This window comes from Asterias amurensis, chromosome 7 (genome assembly GCF_032118995.1).
Source record: "Asterias amurensis chromosome 7, ASM3211899v1".
NCBI classification, from domain to species: domain Eukaryota; kingdom Metazoa; phylum Echinodermata; class Asteroidea; order Forcipulatida; family Asteriidae; genus Asterias; species Asterias amurensis.
The window spans coordinates 4,240,033-4,255,392 of record NC_092654.1 but is presented as its reverse complement, the minus strand read 5'-3'; the positions used below and the strand labels follow the sequence as shown (position 1 = coordinate 4,255,392).

Genomic DNA, 15,360 nt, shown 5'->3' with positions numbered 1-15,360 from the left:
ATACAATATGCAAGATGATTATTTACCTTTTTAAAAATGTATTTCATGGAGTTTAAAACTTTATTATATTTAAGTTTCCCTTTTAAACTTCAAATTCCAGAGTGGCGGCTTAGTTACTAACAAGAAAGAAAAAATCAGCAGCTAAAACCAAAACGAAAAAATAAAACTCAGCCCTCAGAAATTACCTTGCCCCCTGGGGTGTAATAGAATCGTCCAAATACGTCGAAAGACAACATGGCGAATATTTCCGTTCGTTACTAAATTCGGGGTAAAAAAACACCTTTTTTACAGTTAAAAATACAATTTTTTCAACAGTTTGAAAGTGGTTTAGATGCATGTGACTCTTGTGCACATATTTAACGGTTGAATGTCGTTCAAATGTTCTGTTAAAGCCATTATACACTTTCGGTAAACAGTATTGTCCAAGTCCCACACTTCGTGTATCACAACTTATATATAAAATAACAATCCTGTGGAAATTTAGGCTCAATCGGACATCGGAGTCGGGAGAAAATAACGGGAAAACCCACTCCTGTTTTCGCGCGTTTCGCCGTGTCATGACATGTGTTTATAACAACTCCAGAATTCTCGTTAACGAGAATTTATATTGTTTTACTGTTTTCTCAAAAAGTAAAGCATTTCATGAACTAATACTTCAAGAGAAGTCTTTCACCATTACCTTCTGTAAACCCTGTAAATTATTTGTAAATCTGTGAACTTTTTTTTTTTTTTCTGTACCGAAAGGGTCCAATGGCTTTAAAGTGCATTTAAAAATTGTTGTCGTGAGTTGCGGTATTTAGTGCGACCGGAGGATGTTAAGGTTTGTCTGATCAACCATGTAGGCCTACATGAAATACTAAGTTAGTGTGTGAAAATGTGGGCTTATTCAACCACTGTGAGTCAGAAGAAAGTAGTGGAAAACTATGCACAATTTTCCGATGTTGGTCACTTTGTACTCAAATTGCGTACCCAAGTCACTTCTTACCCAAGTCATTTGCAACTATTCGTACCCAAGTTACTTTGTACCTCAATTGTCTGAATCTGACTGATGAGGCATGCCGTCACTATTTTCTTTCATGTTGACATCGACACTGATTATATTTTATGTTACTTAAAAAGGAATTGCAGGAAGATCATAATTAAAGTTCCTTCGTTTGTAAAAAAGCGTCTAGTTATTTTATTTTTATTGCTGAAATGTCCTTCACTTTGACGCTGGAGAATGGCTCGCATTAAGGGCACATTTTACACTCGAAGCGTTTCCTCTGTAAATTACAACACTTTCCCCCCCTAAAACAACAATTCCTAAATTACTTTGGTTTGAGAAAAAAAAAAAAAAAAAATGAAGGTCGGTTTCAATGTTTTAATAACCGTACCAAATTCATGCATACATGTATGACATGATTCAGGATTCATATGCGTATTACAGGACTTGGGTACAAAGTGACTTGGGTACGAAGTGAAAAAAATTCTTTCTTTTTTTTGCGTATCAAAGTTGGCATTTAATTTTCTTGGAAGCAAAATACTCACATCATGATGCTGTTCAAGGCTGTTGCAAATTATTTCTTGGAAATCAAACTTTGCAAAAGAGGTAATAAGACAATATTGAATTTATGTATTCGAAGAAGCAAAATACTCACATCATGCTGCTGTTCAATGATGGTGGTTGCTTGGAAAACCAACTATTTTGAAAAAGGTATTTATAAGTCAAACATTGATTGTGTTTTTTGTTTAAAGCCTGTTCCATCGCAATCGTCAACATCGGTAGGAGGGAGCCGTTCTCCTTCATCTAAGCAGGTATCAGCAAGAGGAGCCTCAGGAGGCGGCCAAGTCAGACAAAGGTTAGTTTAGATTATTCTTTGGAGGGTCAGGACTTCTGGTGAAGAATATTTTGGAGAAAAGGACTCTCCCAAATTGTCTCTTGTTTTGTTTTTTTACAAACATCGCCATCCAGTGTAAAAAAATAAATATCTACCATAATGTTTACACCATAAGCTGCGACTTATGAATTGTTTTAAGGCCGTCAATCATGCTACACAGCTTATATTCCTGGAGGCTAAAAGCAAAACTGAGTCAAATAAGCTCAACAATTTTACTAAAATTTACAACTGCAAAGTCTTCAAGACTTTAGTATACTTACCATTATTTAAAAATAATCTTGGGAAAAACACAAAACGATTGCAAATTCTCATGTTAGTTCTGTACATTGCCTTGTGCAACACGTCAATTTGCACAGTGTAACTCCGCAACAATGATGTGTACATGTTAGACAAAAGGTCCTTATCTCATTTGAAAATTGCAAAGGCGTTCTACAGAAAGGGCAACACACTTTCCTCAGGGCGCCAAACTATTGCAGCTATAGATGGTTTCTATTGCAATGCCATGGCCCATGTCTTTGCCTACCAAGGTTGGAAAGGTGTGGAAGCCATGTAAACGCAAATCCAAAAACAGATGGCCTCAGCTTTTATCAATATAATGCAAATTCTAAAAAATAGTGTTAAATTTGTTGGAAATGAAACAACCAATCATGGGATGTATTGGATATGTCATGCGCTTTGCTTTTCAACAATATAAATTTTTGTTTTTTTAACTTGGCTTTTGAACTATTGTAAAAGTGAGGAGTAAGGCATTCTATTGGTTAAACTGCTCCACGCAGAAAACACACATAGGCTCATTCAACCAATAGAATGCGATCTATTCGTGTCCTGATCATTATCGGGTTGGTTACCGCTGCAGTGTGACTCGGCCTTAAGAGTCTAGCCACACTAAGTCTTTTTACAAATATTTGCAAGGCTGTCTTGCTGTGCATGTATCTTTACCTGATCGTGCACGGAATCCGTCTTTTCTCTCTTTAAACAGTAGTCTACTGGCAAAATCCCTGTTAAAACACCTAAAGACCAGTTTACATAAAGTGCTTACACTGCCAGCAACTGTTTTTATAGCAAAAACCAATTCTGGAAGGTTCCTCTAAAAGAAAAATCCTCTTATTCTTTCGAAGTAAAAAAACAAAGACTCATTTTGTATCTAAGGCCAAACAAAATAATATGTGTGTTTCCGTCGGTAGGGACGAAAGACATTTTATTTTGTTGAATTATTTTATGCTTCAAAACTTAGGGTAGGAACGAATGTTAACGTTGAACGATGTCTAAGTTCGACTCGAAAATCTCTAAAAATGACAGAAAATAAGCCCCCAAAAGCAACCGTTCCGACGCCTGTAAATTTCACGAACACAAATGCAGATTTAATTTCTTTAGTCGTTGTTACTTTGCGTGCGACAATAAATACAAGAAACATTGAACGCTAGAGGACGTTTTGGAACAATGCAATAGCGTGAGATTAGGCGCCCTCTATTAGTATGAAGTACGCGAACCAGCAATAAACGCATTGAGACAAGACTCGATGTGTCACGTGGGAATTTTAGCGCATTTCCAGGCGGCGCAAATGCGAGAGCGTAGCGCAATATGTCGGCGAACATCGCTCAATCAACATCTGTTGTGCAATCTTGAGATTGAGCAGCGCAATTAACAGATTGCTAGCTTTACGAACTTGCACGTGTACACTACACACACGCTACGTACATGTACGTCCGTCCGTCGTTGCAATGCCAATACCATCAACCATGGATCAACGACGTCTTTTCTCGTAAGAAAATGTTTATTTTATAATGCTCTATATCAAATGTATAAACATTTTTGAAAAAAAGGAAACAATTAATATAAAAACCTTAAAATCATGCGGTTTTTTGTCACACGGTTTGGGATCGGGGTTGTTTTATTTCATTTTGTCTGTAAATGTATAAAATTCCATAGGGTCGGCGTGTTTGTCTAGGGACGGTCGAGTAACCGGATACACACATATTATTTTGTTTGGCTTAATGGAGACCGTGAGACCAAGGACAATTTTTTGAAGCATAAGTTCCTGCTGGTTAAGTAGCTCTAAGAAATATTGCTCAGATACATGTCCCCAAAAGTAAGGAAAGATTTGCTCATCTGAGATAACTCTCATCTTAGGCTTTGGTGGATGCGGCTTATACATTGATTTGGCCCTTTTAAGAACTCCTGTGTTTGAGCCGGGCTGCTTATATGCGGACATATTAATGATGAAGAGAAGGAAAAAAAAAGCGCACGTTTTTAAAGAAAGATCGCTTCCTATTATATTAATTTGTTGTACATATTTAAATATACATTTATCCAAATGATGTAAGTCCAACAGCTTTTCTTATTAGTAGCAAATTAAAAATAAAATAAATGCAAAAATTTGAATCGTTCAATGATTTCTTTTAACACAACACCCCTCCAGCTATGAAATGGTAAGGCCCTCCGTATAAGGAGATTGCTGTGCGCGTCACCTATCGCGTGATGTGGCACAACTGTCCAGGCCAATATGGGGCGCCGTCTGTCAATTAATTGTTTAGCACTTTTAAGGCATGTTTTTACCATGGTTTATAGCAATTAGATGTAAACCATAGAAAGTGTTGCCAAATCCTTTTTATGGTTTACATACCAGTAGTATTTGATGTGTGTAAGTTTATGGTTTACAAACCATGAACATGCAACAAACATTTGTAAATCATGGTTCATAAACCATGGAAACTTTACGCATCTTTAAAACATGGTTTTTAAACCAGAAAAATGAAGCATCAAATTCATGGTGTACAAATCATGGTTTATAAACCATAAAAATTGGGTCATCTTAAAAACATGGTTTATAAACCATAAAAATGGAAGCATGAAAGTCATGGTTTATAAACCATAAAAATGGGAGCACGAAAATCATGGTTTAAAAACTATGGTTTATAAACCATAAAAATTGAGGCATTTAAAAAACATGGTTTATAAACCATGAAAATTGAAACATGAAAATCATGGTTTACAAATCATGGTTTATAAACCATGAACATCGTAGCATGAAAAACGTGGTTTACAAATCATGGTTTATACACCATGAAAGTTGAGGCATCTTGAAAACATGGTTTATAAACCATGAAAATTGAAACGTGAAACTCATGGTTTATAAACCATGAAATCGGAGGCATTGTAACACATGGTATGTAAACCATAAAAACTGAAGCATCAAATTCATGGTTTATAAACCATGAAAATTGAGGCATCAAATATGGTTTACAAATCATGGTTTTGGAGAAGATGACTGTTTTGATTGTTTTAACATTGAAAAAAATAAACACATTAATAAGGAGTTTACAATAACTTTCGACAAGTTTTCAAATAATTATACATAAATTTATGCCAGTTGGAGTTTACTAATTTTTATTGGATCCCGGTCAGTAAAGCTGCGGCCAGTCAGGATCGACCAGCTACAACGTTGATCAGTTGTCACAATAATGATACCAATAATAAAGAAGAATGAAATGGCCAGTGATCAATGGTGTTGCTTCAATACATTTTGACTTATGCAACGCAACTTGCACTTTGTGGTGACGTACAATGACTGATGTGCCGCCTGCCAGTCACTGCACATCGCCACAAAGGAACGCAAACGCGCACTGCCCCTCTGTGTGTGCGGCGCGACTGCGGCTTATACATGTAAACCGGGCGACTTATACGCTGACACCTAAATCTTTTTTTGGGGGGGGGCTTATTAGCCAAAGATTGTTGTAGATACTTTATACTTGTTTTTTCTTTCTTTCTCCCTCTATACAGAAAAGGCACAAGTTCCGCTGGCAGAACGAGCCGATCAGTAGCAGGTGGTGGCAGCGGAAGTGGAGGTGGTGGTATGTGGAGATTCTACACTGAAGATTCACCTGGTCTTAAAGTGTAAGTCCATCAAGTCATAACACTGCAGGAATGCAGACCTGTTAGTGACCAGCATGCAATGAATAACATGACCTCTGTTGCCCTGGTCGTGGTCATTAACTTATTGCTGTGTGAAATTGTGTAGATTCCATGTGTTGTTTAAAGGCAGTGGACACTATTGGTAATTACTTAAAATAATTATCAGCATAAAACCTTACTTGGTAAACGTGTAATAGGGAGAGGTTGATATTATAAACTGTGTGAGAAACGGCTCTCTCTGAAGTGACATAGTTTTTGAGAAAGAAGTAATTTTCCCACATTTTATTTCGAGACCTCAAGTTTAGAATTTGAGGTCTTGAAATCAAGCATCAGAAAGCACACAACTTCGTGTGACAAGGGTGTTTTTTCTGTTGTTATTATGTCACAACTTCGATGACAGATTGAGCTCAAATTTTCGCAGGTTTGTTATTTTATGCATATAATGTTGAGATACACCAAGTGAGAAGACTGGTCTTTGACAACTACCAATAGTGTCCACTGTCTTTAACTGGCCCTAGTGCACTTATCATAAAGTTTGATCGGCAGCATACATGTATTGCGTCCCAGCACCTTGTAATGGTAAACCATTACATGGTGCTTTATATAGTTCTCATGGTCCAAAATGTACCTCCACATACCTTGCAGGACAACATACTGAGCACTTTGTTATGCCCATCGAGTGTGATAAAGCGCTACATACATGCAAGACCTTATTTTTCCCTCTTAAAATTTAACTAAGCATAGACAAAATCTGTTGTTTTCAGTTCAAAATCTGAATCACTGGTATTCCCAGAAAAATAAAGCTAGTAAACTTAAAAACTGGCACTGACAATTACCAATAGTTTCCAGTTTCTTTAAAGGTAAAGGATACCTTTGGTGTTGGGAACCCTTTGATTGTTTTTCAATCCTTTTTAGTGGAAATTTCATTTAAAAAGGTGCTTGTGTTTTGAGATATCGTCGAAAATCCCGAGGGAATATGTCCGCACACGAGTAATAATCCCTAATAAGAACAAACAACCTGAGAAACATTACTGACAGTAACACTTCTCAGATTCAAATATTTGACATACATGTAACCACATAACTACGAAATGAATTATTTCTCAAAATACTTTATACTATCGGAAGCTGCTGTACACTTCTAAACAGAGGTTTTTATTGCCATTAGCTTTATGAGTGATTACCAAACGAATCCTTTTCTACAACGGCAAGCTACAATCCCGGCCAAAATGCTTTGGCCACCCAATCCTAACGTTACATAAAACTTTTCCCTGTACACTTTCCAATGACAACAATAATTCTCTCCCCTGTCCCCGTCCCAGTAAGTCTGCTGCCACCTATAGCATTGGAAAGTAGCGTTGGAAAGTCTCCCATTGGTCGCTCAGCTAGTGGTTCGCCTGGCCCCAGCGGCCAGTCTATCCTGGGATGGGCTAATCGCTTGCACAGATTCTTGTTCAGGAAGTACGTCATGCGTACAGTGCATATAAATATGGCACAGTGTGAGTGTGATGCATGATGGGACTGCGCATTATTAAACCAATGAGCGTGCATGATGCATTTGCCCATCCCAGCACCTTTGGTTAAAGCAAGGCGCTGGGGCAAGCGAAACAAGAATTGTAATAAAAGTGTTCTTAAACTGCAGTTTAAACTCTTGTAGGGTCTTGGCCGAGCGTCGGCTCAGGCCTTCATTGCACGGCCACAACCCTCCCTGTTTAAATGGCAGTTTAAGAACTCAATGCTACCCTTTTTACCACTCAATGTTTATCTCGTCTTTACTTTTGTTTTTCTTTCTCTTCCAGCGGTCCCGTCCCAGTTCTTGTTATGAGTCTCATCTTCATCGCGTCAGTGTTTATGCTTCACATATGGGGAAAGTACACTAGAGGTTAAACTCCAAGCATTCTCATCTCGCCATCTCGGATACCAATCATGCCATCTTATGTCACAGCTAGTTACCATCGTCAGACCCCTTCAAAGTTGTGGCCAGAAAAGAACTCTTCCTACCCTTCGTTTGTCGGACCATTAACCCCAACTGCTAAAGAAGGCAGCGCTTCAATGGAGATGGATACCCAGGACGTTGGATCACAGCTTGTTTGAACACGTGATTTATTTAATAATGAATGGTATAATCAATTACTGGACATAGTTTATCGATCAATAGCTTGACCTACCCCTCTACCTTGACGACATTTGCGCGGAAAACAAAATTGCCTCCAGATTGGATCGATTTGCACACTTTGTTTGTGAACGCACTTTGTTTATAGGTGAAGGTGTTTATCACGTGTTTTCAGGAATTTGAAAACCACTTGATGCCGAACTTATAACAGGTCAATGGGTGGGTGGGTTTGGGTATCATTCGATGAATACCCTCCTGTTAATCAACCAAATCAACATGTTATTGACACAGAAACGACCTTTATGAGTTGTTTACCGCCAACTTCTGGCTTTTTATTTTTCAAACATTCCAAACAGATCGAAGACACCCTCACATCTTAGGTGGAGAATTACTTGTACAAGAGTTTGTTGTTGAGGTTGTTTGGTTATAAAATATAATTGAACTTTAAGGAGGTAATGAAATTCAGCTACAATAATTTTTTATTAACAGTTACGACAGTTTCACCAAGTAAAACGAATTGTGCGTTGTTTTTTTTCTCGGGAATGTCTACAAATGTCAATTCTTTCAAGCTCCTAACGCAGATGTACTTTGTCAGACAATTTTAATAAAAGTTTTACTTCAGAAAGATCTGCCTACAATTCATTACAATTTGTGCGTTATGTCACTACAATTACAATGAGTTTAATGCGCTATCTGAAAAGTGTAATATATACAAACATATATACGGTTAAAACTTTGGCGCTGCACAGTATCTGATAGTGGCAATAAGCTTGTTGCTTAAGAGGAAAGTTAACTAATACCGATTAGTTGATCTACAATGTGCAGCCCTGATAAGTACTTTGGCAATATTGATTTGATATTCTAATTTGGCATTCATCCCTACAACATGGAAATACATAATTTATGTAGTATTATGTAACACAGCAAAAAGAAAAACAAAGTTATGTAGGTAGTAATTCTCGGCAAACACCTAAACATCTACTGCAAAATTTAATATTGCTTGGCCAAACAGTGTCTACCACCAAAAACTGATCAGAAACTGATCTCATAAAAAGTTCATGAGGCTTATAATAGCCTTGTACACCTTTTCATGCAAAATTTAATGAAAACTTCAGCCTTGTACACTTTTTCAGGCAAAATTTGGTGAAAAGTTCACAAGGCTATATTCACCTTTTCAGGCAAAATTTTGTAAAAAGTTCATGAGGTCATAGCCTTGTACACCTTTTCAGGCAGAATTTGGTGAAAAGTTCACCTTTTCATTCAAAATTTGATAAAAAGTTCACAAGGCTATAGCCTTGTACACCTTTTCAGGCAAAATTTGATGAAAAGTTCACAAGGCTATAGCCTTGTACACCTTTTCATTCAAAATTTGATGAAAAGTTCACAAGCCTTGTACACCTTTTCAGCAGAATTTGGTGAAAAGTTCACCTTTTCAGGCAAAATTTGATGAACAGTTCACAAGGCTATAGCCTTGTACACCTTTTCAGGCAGAATTTGGTGAAAAGTTCGCCTTGTACACCTTTTCATTCAAAATTTGATGAAAAGTTCACAAGGCTATAGCCTTGTACACCTTTTCAGGCAAAATTCGGTGAAAAGTTCACAAGGCTATACACCTTGTACACCTTTTCAGGCAGAATTTGGTGAAAAGTTCGCAAGGCTATAGCCTTGTACACCTTTTCAGGCAAAATTTGGTGAAAAGTTCACAAGGCTACAGCCTTGTACACCTTTTCATACAAAATTTGATGAAAATTTAACAAGGCTATAGCCTTGTACACCTTTTCATACAAAATTTGATGAAAAGTTCACCTTTTCAGGCAAAATTTGATGAAAAGTTCATAAGGTCATAGCCTTGTACACCTTTTCAGGCAGAATTTGGTGAAAAGTTCACCTTTTCATTCAAAATTTGATGAAAAGTTCACAAGGCTATAGCCTTGTACACCTTTTCAGGCAGAATTTGGTGAAAAGTTCACAAGGCTATAGCCTTGTACACCTTTTCATACAAAATTTGACAAAAAGTTCACAAGGCTATAGCCTTGTACACCTTTTCAGGCAAAATTTGATGAAAAGTTCACAAGGCTATATAGCCTTGTACACCTTTTCAGGCAAAATTTGATGAAAAGTTCACAAGCCTTGTACACCTTTTCAGGCAGAATTTGGTGAAAAGTTCACCTTTTCAGGCAAAATTTGATGAAAAGTTCACAAGGCTATAGTCTTGTACACCTTTTCATACAAAATTTGATGAAAAGTTCACAAGGCTATAATAGCCTTGTACACCTTTTCATACAAAATTTGGTGAAAAATTCGCCTTGTACACCTTTTCATTCAAAATTTGATGAAAAGTTCACAAGGCTATAGCCTTGTACACCTTTTCAGGCAAAATTCGGTGAAAAGTTCACAAGGCTATAGCCTTGTACACCTTTTCAGGCAGAATTTGGTGAAAAGTTCACAAGGCTATAGCCTTGTACACCTTTTCAGGCAAAGTTTGGTGAAAAGTTCAGAAGGCTATAGCCTTGTACACCTTTTCATACAAAATTTGATAAAAAGTTCACAAGGCTATAGCCTTGTACACCTTTTCAGGCAAAATTTGATGAAAAGTTCACAAGGCTATAGCCTTGTACACCTTTTCATACAAAATTTGATGAAAAGTTCACCTTTTCGGGCAAAATTTGATGAAAAGTTTACAAGGCTATAGCCTTGTACACCTTTTCATACAAAATTTGATAAAAAATTCACAAGGCTATAGCCTTGTACACCTTTTCAGGCAAAATTTGATGAAAAGATCACCAGGCTATAGCCTTGTACACCTTTTCATACAAAGTTTGGTGAAAAGTTCACAAAGCTATAGCCTTTTACACCATTTTCATGCAAAATTTGATGAAAAGTTCACAAGGCAAATTTTGATGAAAAGTTATTAAGGCTATAGCCTTGTACACCATTTTCATGCAAAATTTGATGAAAAGTTCACCTTTTCAGGCAAAATTTGATGAAAGTTCACAATGCAAAATTTGGTAACAATTCACAAGGCTATAGCCTTGTACACCTTTTCGGGCAAAATTTGGTGAAAGTTCACAAGGCTATAGCCTTGTACACCTTTTCAGGCAAAATTTGGTGAAAAGTTCGCAAGGCTATAGCCTTGTACACCTGTTCAGGCAAAATTTGGTGAAAAGTTCAACTTTTCATACAAAATTTGATGAAAAGTTCACAAGGCTATAACAGCCTTGTACACCTTTTCATACAAAATTTGATGAAAAGTTCACAAGGCTATAGCCTTTCACACCATTTTCATGCAAAATTTGATGAAAAGTTCTTAAGGCCATAGCCTTGTACACCATTTTCATGCAAAATTTGATGAAAAGTTCACAAGCCTTGTACACCTTTTCAGGCAGAATTTGGTGAAAAGTTCACCTTTTCAGGCAAAATTTGATGAAAAGTTCACAAGGCTATAGTCTTGTACACCTTTTCATACAAAATTTGATGAAAAGTTCACAAGGCTATAATAGCCTTGTACACCTTTTCATACAAAATTTGGTGAAAAATTCGCCTTGTACACCTTTTCATTCAAAATTTGATGAAAAGTTCACAAGGCTATAGCCTTGTACACCTTTTCAGGCAAAATTTGATGAAAAGTTCACAAGGCTATAGCCTTGTACACCTTTTCAGGCAAAATTCGGTGAAAAGTTCACAAGGCTATAGCCTTGTACACCTTTTCAGGCAGAATTTGGTGAAAAGTTCACAAGGCTATAGCCTTGTACACCTTTTCATACAAAATTTGATAAAAAGTTCACAAGGCTATAGCCTTGTACACCTTTTCAGGCAAAATTTGATGAAAAGTTCACAAGGCTATAGCCTTGTACACCTTTTCATACAAAATTTGATGAAAAGTTCACCTTTTCACATAGCCTTGTACACCTTTTCAGGCAAAATTTGATGAAAAGTTCACAAGGCTATAGCCTTGTACACCTTTTCATACAAAATTTGATGAAAAGTTCACCTTTTCGGGCAAAATTTGATGAAAAGTTTACAAGGCTATAGCCTTGTACACCTTTTCAGGCAGAATTTGGTGAAAAGTTCACAAGGCTATAGCCTTGTACACCTTTTCATACAAAATTTGATAAAAAGTTCACAAGGCTATAGCCTTGTACACCTTTTCAGGCAAAATTTGATGAAAAGTTTACAAGGCTATAGCCTTGTACACCTTTTCATACAAAATTTGATAAAAAATTCACAAGGCTATAGCCTTGTACACCTTTTCAGGCAAAATTTGATGAAAAGATCACCAGGCTATAGCCTTGTACACCTTTTCATACAAAGTTTGGTGAAAAGTTCACAAAGCTATAGCCTTTTACACCATTTTCATGCAAAATTTGATGAAAAGTTCACAAGGCAAATTTTGATGAAAAGTTATTAAGGCTATAGCCTTGTACACCATTTTCATGCAAAATTTGATGAAAAGTTCACCTTTTCAGGCAAAATTTGATGAAAGTTCACAATGCAAAATTTGGTAACAATTCACAAGGCTATAGCCTTGTACACCTTTTCGGGCAAAATTTGGTGAAAGTTCACAAGGCTATAGCCTTGTACACCTTTTCAGGCAAAATTTGGTGAAAAGTTCGCAAGGCTATAGCCTTGTACACCTGTTCAGGCAAAATTTGGTGAAAAGTTCAACTTTTCATACAAAATTTGATGAAAAGTTCACAAGGCTATAACAGCCTTGTACACCTTTTCATACAAAATTTGATGAAAAGTTCACAAGGCTATAGCCTTTCACACCATTTTCATGCAAAATTTGATGAAAAGTTCTTAAGGCCATAGCCTTGTACACCATTTTCATGCAAAATTTGATGAAAAGTTCACAAGCCTTGTACACCTTTTCAGGCAGAATTTGGTGAAAAGTTCACCTTTTCAGGCAAAATTTGATGAAAAGTTCACAAGGCTATAGTCTTGTACACCTTTTCATACAAAATTTGATGAAAAGTTCACAAGGCTATAATAGCCTTGTACACCTTTTCATACAAAATTTGGTGAAAAATTCGCCTTGTACACCTTTTCATTCAAAATTTGATGAAAAGTTCACAAGGCTATAGCCTTGTACACCTTTTCAGGCAAAATTTGATGAAAAGTTCACAAGGCTATAGCCTTGTACACCTTTTCAGGCAAAATTCGGTGAAAAGTTCACAAGGCTATAGCCTTGTACACCTTTTCAGGCAGAATTTGGTGAAAAGTTCACAAGGCTATAGCCTTGTACACCTTTTCATACAAAATTTGATAAAAAGTTCACAAGGCTATAGCCTTGTACACCTTTTCAGGCAAAATTTGATGAAAAGTTCACAAGGCTATAGCCTTGTACACCTTTTCATACAAAATTTGATGAAAAGTTCACCTTTTCACATAGCCTTGTACACCTTTTCAGGCAAAATTTGATGAAAAGTTCACAAGGCTATAGCCTTGTACACCTTTTCATACAAAATTTGATGAAAAGTTCACCTTTTCGGGCAAAATTTGATGAAAAGTTTACAAGGCTATAGCCTTGTACACCTTTTCAGGCAGAATTTGGTGAAAAGTTCACAAGGCTATAGCCTTGTACACCTTTTCATACAAAATTTGATAAAAAGTTCACAAGGCTATAGCCTTGTACACCTTTTCAGGCAAAATTTGATGAAAAGTTCACAAGGCTATAGCCTTGTACACCTTTTCATACAAAATTTGATGAAAAGTTCACCTTTTCGGGCAAAATTTGATGAAAAGTTTACAAGGCTATAGCCTTGTACACCTTTTCATACAAAATTTGATAAAAAATTCACAAGGCTATAGCCTTGTACACCTTTTCAGGCAAAATTTGATGAAAAGATCACCAGGCTATAGCCTTGAACACATTTTCATACAAAATTTGGTGAAAAGTTCACAAGGCTATAGCCTTTTACACCATTTTCATGCAAAATTTGATGAAAAGTTCACAAGGCAAAATTTGATGAAAAGTTATTAAGGCTATAGCCTTGTACACCATTTTCATGCAAAATTTGATGAAAAGTTCACCTTTTCAGGCAAAATTTGATGAAAGTTCACAATGCAAAATTTGGTAACAATTCACAAGGTTATAGCCTTGTACACCTTTTCGGGCAAAATTTGGTGAAAGTTCACAAGGCTATAGCCTTGTACACCTGTTCAGGCAAAATTTGGTGAAAAGTTCAACTTTTCATACAAAATTTGATGAAAAGTTCACAAGGCTATAACAGCCTTGTACACCTTTTCATACAAAATTTGATGAAAAGTTCACAAGGCTATAGCCTTTCACACCATTTTCATGCAAAATTTGATGAAAAGTTCTTAAGGCTATAGCCTTGTACACCATTTTCATGCAAAATTTGATGAAAAGTTCACCTTTTCAGGCAAAATTTGGTGAAAAGTTCACAAGGCTATAGCCTTGCACACCTTTTCAGGCAAAATTTGATGAAAGTTCACAATGCAAAATTTGGTAACAATTCACAAGGCTATAGCCTTGTACACCTTTTCAGGCAAAATTTGGTGAAAAGTTCACAATGCAAAATTTGGTAACAATTCACAAGGCTATAGCCTTGTACACCTTTTCGGGCAAAATTTGGTGAAAGTTCACAAGGCTATAGCCTTGTACACCTTTTCAGGCAAAAGTTCACAAGGCTATAGCCTTGTACACCTTTTCAGGCAAAATTTGGTGAACAGTTCGCAAGGCTATAGCCTTGTACACCTGTTCAGGCAAAATTTGGTGAAAAGTTCACAAGGCTTTAGCCTTGTACACCTTTTCATACAAAATTTGATGAAAAGTTCACAAGGCTATAATAGCCTTGTACATCTTTTCATACAAAATTTGATGAAAAGTTCACAAGGCTATGGCCTTTTACACCATTTTCATGCAAAATTTGATGAAAAGTTCATAAGGCTATATATAAGCCTTGTACACCTTTTCAGGCAAAATTTGGTGAAAAGTTCACAAGGCTATAGCCTTGTACACCTTTTCAGGCAAAATTTGATGAAAAGTTCACAAGTTCACAAGCCTTGTACACCTTTTCAGGCAAAAGTTCACAAGGCTATAGCCTTGAAAAGTTGAAAAGTTCATAAGGCTATATATAAGCCTTGTACACCTTTTGAGGCAAAATTTGATGAAACGTTCACAAGGCTATAGCCTTGTACACCTTTTCAGGCAAAATTTGGTGAAACGTTCACAAGGCTATAGCCTTGTACACCTTTTCATGCAAAATTTGATGAAAAGTTCACAAGGCTATAGCCTTGAACACATTTTCAGGCAAAATTTGATGAAAAGTTCAAAGGCCTTGGTGTATAGCCTTGTGAACTTTTCACCAAAGTTTGCCTGAAAATGGTGTACAAAGCCTTGTGAACTTTTCACCAAATTTTGCCTGAAAAGGTGTCAAGGCCTTGTGAACTTTTCATCAACTTTTGCCTGAAAAGGTGAATAAGGGTACTTTG

The 15,360-nt window shown here is 36.6% G+C and overlaps 2 protein-coding genes across 2 annotated transcripts in view; both read left to right on the top strand.

Annotated features, from left to right (window-relative positions):
- Positions 1-1,838, top strand: part of LOC139939622 (ras-related and estrogen-regulated growth inhibitor-like) — a 92,621-nt gene extending 90,783 nt beyond the window's left edge. Inside the window, exon 6 of the mRNA XM_071935664.1 lies at positions 1,735-1,838. The gene's annotated coding sequence lies outside the window, so the exon portion shown is untranslated. The remainder of the gene's footprint in view (positions 1-1,734) is intronic.
- On the top strand, positions 875-7,676 carry LOC139939535 (protein transport protein Sec61 subunit beta-like). Its single transcript, XM_071935532.1, has 4 exons — positions 875-895; positions 1,735-1,838; positions 5,658-5,771; positions 7,589-7,676. The coding sequence occupies exons 1-4, from the start codon at positions 875-877 to the stop codon at positions 7,674-7,676; spliced, it is 327 nt and encodes a 108-aa protein (XP_071791633.1).
- The last annotated feature ends 7,684 nt before the right edge of the window (positions 7,677-15,360 follow it).

Coding starts and splice junctions, on each gene's coding strand:
- LOC139939535 (XM_071935532.1), top strand. CDS start 875: ATGTGGGCTTATTCAACCACT. Junction 896..1,734: donor TGTGGGCTTATTCAACCACT/GTGAGTCAGAAG, acceptor TTTTGTTTAAAG/CCTGTTCCATCGCAATCGTC. Junction 1,839..5,657: donor GGCGGCCAAGTCAGACAAAG/GTTAGTTTAGAT, acceptor CCCTCTATACAG/AAAAGGCACAAGTTCCGCTG.